The sequence below is a fragment of the Montipora capricornis genome, chromosome 6 (assembly GCF_036669925.1).
Source record: "Montipora capricornis isolate CH-2021 chromosome 6, ASM3666992v2, whole genome shotgun sequence".
Classification (NCBI taxonomy): domain Eukaryota; kingdom Metazoa; phylum Cnidaria; class Anthozoa; order Scleractinia; family Acroporidae; genus Montipora; species Montipora capricornis.
Genome location: NC_090888.1, coordinates 64,670,435 through 64,677,934, shown reverse-complemented (window position 1 = coordinate 64,677,934; position 7,500 = coordinate 64,670,435). Strand labels below are relative to the sequence as shown.

Below are 7,500 nucleotides of genomic sequence, written 5' to 3'. Positions count from 1 at the left end.
AAGCTATGATGAGGAATGGGGATCCGTTCTCTTACTTCATCCTTTCGACCACAAATTTCTCGAAACTAACGTTAGTTAAAGTGCAAGAAAAATATTCGTCAAGGCGTACGTATTTTGGGTCGAGCAACACGATTCAAGAGCCACAATCCCCGACAAAACCTCTTGAAACAAATTGATTATGCGTCCTTTCTTGCAGACAATATACGAAGTGTCATGAAAAAATGTACCCGTCCCCCGTCACCCCACCCCCACCCCCACCCCCCAAAAATCAATGTTGGTGCCCCTTTAAGGTTAAATATGTTAAGCAAGGAAAATTAGACGGAAAACAATATTGCATGGGGGAGGGGGGGAATGAAGAAAGGGAAATTATTGTGATTTGTTGAGATGTAGGGATTCAGCTTCACCGCCATCGCTTCGCAGCGCACTTTGTTGTTTGCCTTCATTTCGTGCTGGTTTCTGATGAGTTGTTGCAATTCCTGTGTAGGGTGGGGTAAGTGGAAGCGGTCTATATTTCACGAACAGCCCGTTACCTACAACTATCGAGCAAGAGAAAAATAAGACGCAAGAAGAGGGTTTTTGTCTTATTATGAGAAGCAGCCTTCAGCGGCAAACAAGAGGTTTAACGGGGCTCTCAAACTAAAAGTCAAACAAATCGTTGTCTGTACATGTGGGAAAGGATCGACCGGACAAAAGTTCCCGACGACAAAGTCGTCCGAATTTCTCCGTCTGTATGTCCATCTAAAACGCGTTTTTTTTTTAAGACGAATTAATCTTTCTGGACGAAAAAGTCATCGAAAACCGACCTGAACTCACAGCGACCAAACACAGACAGCAATAAATCGATTCAGTCTGTCGCGGGACAAGTGGAACAAGTGCGGGAGCGTTGGCTTCCGTGCCATATGAAACTCTTTTTCGCTTCCTCCTCAGCCTTTGTTGAGCAGGCAACTGTTCTGGTCGAAATGAAAGGTGTTAAAGAACTTACATCGGACAAGAGCAATTACTTTGATTGCTTGGATTAAGCTGTCATTTCAAACCTAAAATATGTCCCAAAGGTATTCCCGTATAGCCGCAATTATGCCTCCCCTGAGGTTAATTCCAGCCACCGCGTTTTTTTTTTCGTCTGGATACGTATCTACGATCGCCAAACGCAGGTAGATTGCACGTGTCCACATTAGTCGAACAAATTGATGGGTGACTTCTACAGGACATGTCTAGAGCCCACAGACATGAGCCTACAACTCCAATACTAGGTTAGACTGCAAAACAATCGGTTTTCGCAATTCGAGCCTCACACGCAGGGCGTGTGAGGCGATCTCACTCTTCGTATTCAACCTCGCCCCAGACCTTTCGCTTGAAAAGAGCATTAGTCCAACGCAAAAATACGGCTGTTTTACAGTCTAATACTAGGTCTATGTAACGCCATTTTCACAGATCAAGCTATTTTAAGACGAGTTCTAATAAGATTTTGGCTTGCGCGAGTGACAATTCTCAATCCCAGGGGTAATAATTTTTCATGCAAGACTTGTGATTAGCTGGAATGGTCTGGTCCCGCGGTAAAATCAATCCAAAAATAAGTCGGTCTTTTAAGCCTGGTTTTCACAAGCTTCGCAAGCACAAGCGCAAACATAAGAGCCGTTATTTCACAGTGAAAACGGGGTTGACGCAATAATAAGCACAAGCACAAGGATAATAAAAAATTTCCTTTTCCTTGTGCTTACGCTTATCCTTGTGTTCGCTTACGTCACGTGACAACGAAACGCAGCATAAGCTCAAGGAAATTTGCTATTAAAGCCTTTCCGGCCACAAATACAATGAAATTGAAGGCTGATAGTCATGGGTTCCGGACATGTACGTTCTCTAGAGTGAAAAGGGCCTTTTCAATCTGTCTTCCTTAAATTACCTCGCTTCCCACTCTTCACCTCCGTCAAAAAGGTTTTTTTGTGTATTAAAATGCGACCTTGTGATCTGGCCCGGGTTGCTAGAAGAATGCTTAGCGCTAACCAGCGTAACCAGCGTTAAATACCATGGAAACCTATAGGTTTTGATACTTCTTAACCAACGGTCAGCGCAAACCACGGTCTTCGAGCAACCGGCCTCTGGAACGCCAAGGGAAGAACGAGGTTCATTTGAAAAACGAAATGAAGGCAGTAGCGACTGGCTCTAAGAAGAATTTCAAGCTTTAAAACTGAGGGGTTGTAACGAATTTTAGTGGTCCTATGCAAAGACGTTACCGAACTACATAACTATAAAACTTTTTAAAGCCATACTTCAATTAGCATTTTGTACGGTTTTCTCACTACGATTTTCGAGGAACTTTTGTAACTTTATCTTTGTCACCATGAAAAGGAAAAAAAATGAGGAAGACTTGTTATTCTAGGAAAACTGATACGAAGATATTCCGCTTAGAGCTTTCTACGGGAAGACGATAATGATATAATTAATTACCTTCTCTGATTTCGTGCTTTCAGTTGTAAATTATGCGTACATGTAGAATATTGCGCGCACACATGATGCTTTTTTGACCTAAGCTCAACTTAGGGCAGACCAATCAAACTTAGTGAGACCCGCAAAGGTCTCAGTAAACTAGCCGCAACGGGAAGCAATCACCCAATCGTAACTATTTCACTGACGAATCGAGGTCAATCGAAATCAAGCGAATGGAATGATAACCTGAATTACGAGTCATACATATCCCATATATCTCATTTCGGTTATGGCAACTGCATGTTGTTAGGAAATCTCAACATAGGTCTGAAGCTATAAAGACAAAACTCAGTTTTCATGATGAATGCTGTCGATAGCAATACTAAAAGAACTGGACAGAACACAAAAACGGCGCAGCGTTAACTAAAAGACTCCGATAGCACTCCATGCCATTCGATAACCTGCAATTAGCATACCACATTGACTCTACCGCTTTCTCCTACATTTTTTTTTAACAAAGATCTATCCCTTGGCAACCTTGGAGAGGACTTTGGTATTCTATTCTTGAGTGCCAGTTAGTAGCCTAATTTCTTGTGGCATACTGAATCACTGGTTTTCATTTTGTAAGAGTTAGTGCAACTTTCAACGACTGAAAGGAGTTTTGGTCAGTGCAACGGATAACGTTGGCGAGCAGCTATTTAAGAGTTCGTAATTGTGCCTGATTACTCACTGAGAAATTTGATAAAATCAGTTGACCGTTTAATGATCAAACCGATTGTTTATGTCGAATGACAACCGCCACAAAAACTTGGATCTAACTTGTTACCGGTGAAATGTCTTAATTTAAATGTGAGCTGGGTTGTAAAAAAGGAAATTTCAAATCAAACCTTTTAACTGCCACTGCCATTAACGTCAATGACAATTCAAAGTCAATATACTGGCTTAAGCCGAGTGTTGGTTGACAGTGGCAAAAATAAATGTGCGGATTTCTCGCTTTAAGATCAAAATTGCACGTTTCTTAGATTTGATTCGATAATTTCTGTTACCTGGATTCCTCCTGCTTCAGGACTAGCACGTGGCAAAGGGAAGTGGTCATTTCCATTTGTACGGCCTTTCGATGCCATGCTTTCGGTAGTTTCACCTGATTTCAAAACACATGTACAAGAACACAGTCTGCTGATTCTGTGCTCAATGAGTTAATTCATCTCTCAGTGAGAAGGAATCACGTTTGTCTCGTAACTGCCTTTTTGAATCCGGAAGATAAGCGATGCATGAAAAACACTTGAATTCGTGGAAAACTGCACATCAGTCGGAAAGGGAAGTTAAAGTTTGATGAAAAAATCCGCTTATGCATTGATTGCTGTTACACAAATTCCTTGTCACGCTTGAACAGTCTTGATTGTGCTAATTGTGTCACAAAACGGAAATATGCATATGCATAATGGCTAGTCTGACGTGTCACCCGGTTTGGGCGAGGAGACGGCTGACACTTAACCTGCATGACAGGTGCTTTATGAGCCAAGCGGGGCGAAGCGGAGCCAAGCGGAGCCCGATTTTTCTCTCCCCCTCGTCTCGCGCTCCGCGCGAAATATCGCGTTCGCCCCGCTTGGCTCATAAAGCGCCTGTCATGCAGGCTAGCTGACACTTCACCACAGGTGCCCCCAAGCTCAGTGTGAGCATGGCCAACAAAAATATAAAATATAGAAGATAATTACATATAAAAACAAATTCTCAATTAAAAAGCCTAACCTTATTGCCATTGTGGGTAGCTTCCTACCTGTGTGGTTATTTTCCAGATCCAACCCGATTTGAGCCATTTCTCAATTTCTTGGTTGTCAACGGTCACCGATGCTTGGGGCGCCTGTGTTTTTACCAGATGAAAGTCAGCAGGAAAAGACAATTTGTTAGCACGACGACCTTACCCTCTGCGTTTTTGCCACTTTTCAAAATTTCATCTCTCATCCACACAAATTTCCTCAATTCATCTCAAGGCATCATTACAGGTCAATGGCTGATGCCTGAAGAGTGTGTCTATGTTGTTCAGCCGGATTCTTAGCTCAGTAGGTAGAGCTTTGTAGCGCTATTACGCTACCTGGGTTTTTGTTTGTTTTGTTTTGTTTTGTTTTTCAAAGACAGTCTTTGCAACTGCTGCAGTTAACTGCGATCATGGTGGTCTCCCAATCTCATTTATTTCAAAAACATTACATGACGTTTCGACGACCTTGTGTCCCTGGGGGGGGACTCCCATATAGAAAGGACGGGGGTGTTCGTCGTTCCTTTTATGGGTTAAAAAAGTGGTTTTGGTACCTCTTAGGGTGTTTAGCCTCAAAAGGTCCACAGCGGGAGTTTTAGTGGTACCTTTTTGGGTATTGATTTTTAATTTTGTCTTATTAAAACCCATAATTTGGTACCTCTTAGGGGTGAAGAAAATTTCATGCCACGCCCACAAGACAGGATCTTGATACCTCTTAGGGGTTCTTTTCAAAATTTTCGACGAGCACCCTCGTCCTTTTTTTATGGGAGTCACCCCCTACCCCCGTACTTTATATGTCATCATTGTCGAATGTGAAAAAATTAACGTAAGTTACATTATATGTACAGAAATAACTTTCAAATAGAAACACACAATTTTAAATTTACAAAACATGTTTCGGATGATCGACATCCATCGTCAGTTGTGAATACAAGTGAACCGCTAGTCGGTGTTATATAAAGATAGCTAATAAGATGCATGAGTACTGATTAAATAACAACGTGAATGTGAGGTAATAGACTTGAATACAATACAAGCAAGTTAATCATGTCAATTTAACACTTTCATTGTAATTTTCCTCGTCCTATACCCATTGTCTTCTCATCATTGTATTTTCTATTACCTCACATTCACGTTGTTATTTAATCAGTACTCATGCATCTTATTAGCTATCTTTATATAACACCGACTAGCGGTTCACTTGTATTCACAACTGACGATGGATGTCGATCATCCGAAACATGTTTTGTAAATTTAAAATTGTGTGTTTCTATTTGAAAGTTATTTCTTGTCTGCTATTAGTTCGAAAGTTTGGAAATATACAGAAATGGGTGTGTATGTGTGTGAATTACAAGAATGCGAATTATGAAATAATAGTGCGAGAGTTTCGCGCGAATAGAGTCACTTCGGGTGTTGAGCTCGTACTATCATTTCACTATTCCCATTCTTGATTCACATACACACACCTTTCTTTATACATGATGTCACTTATGTAATTTTTTTCACATTCAACAATGGTGACATGAGGTCGTCGAAACGTCATGTAACGTTTTTATCGTTAATTTTTCTTTTGAAATGTTTTTCAAAAGTCCATGGTCGTCACGCAATCCGTGTCGACCACAAGGAGACTGGTGATGTCATATTATGAATTGACCGTAACGTCGTCAGGTAGAAAAATACGAAACGAACAAATTTGTCACGCCAATGTACTGTCGAAAGTATAGTAAAATACGGTAGGAGAGATAACACATGGCAGATCATAAAAAGTGATCGAAGGAAATGTATTTTCTGCCTTTTTTCAACAGGGCTACACAGGTTTATTTGTTTTTCTTGTTAGTGAGCTAAGCACGTCCTTAAGGACGGAAACCGGAAGTAAATATTCCGCATACCCTCTGAAACGGAAAACCAAAGACTTCCGGTTATCGTGCTTAAATTAATCTCTCACTTTACTCGAATAAATGACAATGCGTCCTTTACTTTAATCATAACAGCTAATAGGGGCAGTTCGTAAAGGAACTGCATATAATGCTGCGTCGCTGGTTGAGTGAAGTACGAAAACTGAGTTGTATCAAAGAGTGTTGAAGTTGCCATGAGAGTGTGATTAACTTCCTTAAGGATCTTGGGTTGTGAAGGCTTTTATATTGCATGGCGGCGGGCGCAAACCCATTGGTTGGAGCATAGTGACATGAAACACGAGTTAAAATTAATCGAATGAGAAGCGGGTGGAGAAGGTGCCGATTTGTCAGATAGGTTTTGTTTTAAAGTTTTTTCGGCTCTTCGTGTTGCTCTTCGTGCCTGGGACTCGGCACAACGTATCTTTACTGACTAGTAAACCTGATATTTCTATTGATCAATAGAAAAAGTTCAAACCTATAAATGCTTGGGAGTAGACGTAGAGGAAACAACATCATGTGGTCATCATATTTCGGAGGTAATTCTAAAGGGGTTTGGGGGCATGGGTAATTTGAACTGGGGAACAGGGAAACAATGTCAAAATAGTTTAGGGAACAAAAACAATTTAAAACAGTTTTAGGGATCAAAAAGCTGGCAACGAGTTTGAAAGTAATTTGGGGAACAACTGTCAATTAAATGAACCCAATACATATAACTTCTTTGTATTGGAACGGTAGTTTTACAGACCGAGTTGTTTTTAGACTGATTTCCAGCGAAACCAGACCTTTCCAGCTAATCACAAGTCTTGCACCCAAGAGATTGAGAATGGTCACTCGTGCAAGCCAAATCATATTTAAGAACTCGTCTTGCATAATTTGATTTTTAAAAATGCCTTTATATATAGACTTAGTATTGGAGTTGTAGGCTCCTGCGTTTAACTATTTATTCGCTCCTAGCAAAAAAAGCAACCGGACTCGAAACCAGGTGATCTGGTGACGTAATTTGGAGGACTGGGAAGAAGAATTTTAACGCCGTATCCCACAGTCGCGCGCGGCCTTAGGTGTTGTTTCCAAATTCAGCAGATCATCCCGTGTCTCCCACATTTCCTGTTACTGAATGAACACTCAAGTAGAACTGCCAAGATCTAACCTCGCCTCTGCCATGTTGAATTCGAGAATAACATTCAAGGCCACGAGCGGTTGTGGACCCGTTAAAACACATTGCCTCTGCTGTAGCGGGCCATTCTCATTTTTTCTTTAGATTTTCTGCCAGTTTACTCAAATCATAGCTTCTGTTCTTCTTCGAGCATTCTTGCATTTACCATGATTGTAGTTTGAAGAAGTTGATAATTGCTCCAGCGAGAGTGCTGTTTTTTTGCTTGTACTTGGTCCACGAGTTCTGTGTTAAAACCTCTGATAATGCAGAAAGAT

The 7,500-nt window shown here is 41.0% G+C and overlaps 1 protein-coding gene across 1 annotated transcript in view; it reads right to left on the bottom strand.

The window, feature by feature from the left end:
• Positions 1-3,827, bottom strand: part of LOC138052883 (transient receptor potential cation channel subfamily M member-like 2) — a 52,033-nt gene extending 48,206 nt beyond the window's left edge. The window contains exon 1 of the mRNA XM_068899478.1: positions 3,471-3,827. Coding sequence (XP_068755579.1) covers positions 3,471-3,548 — 78 coding nt within the window. The 5' untranslated portion in view covers positions 3,549-3,827. The remainder of the gene's footprint in view (positions 1-3,470) is intronic.
• Between the last annotated feature and the right edge of the window lie 3,673 nt (positions 3,828-7,500).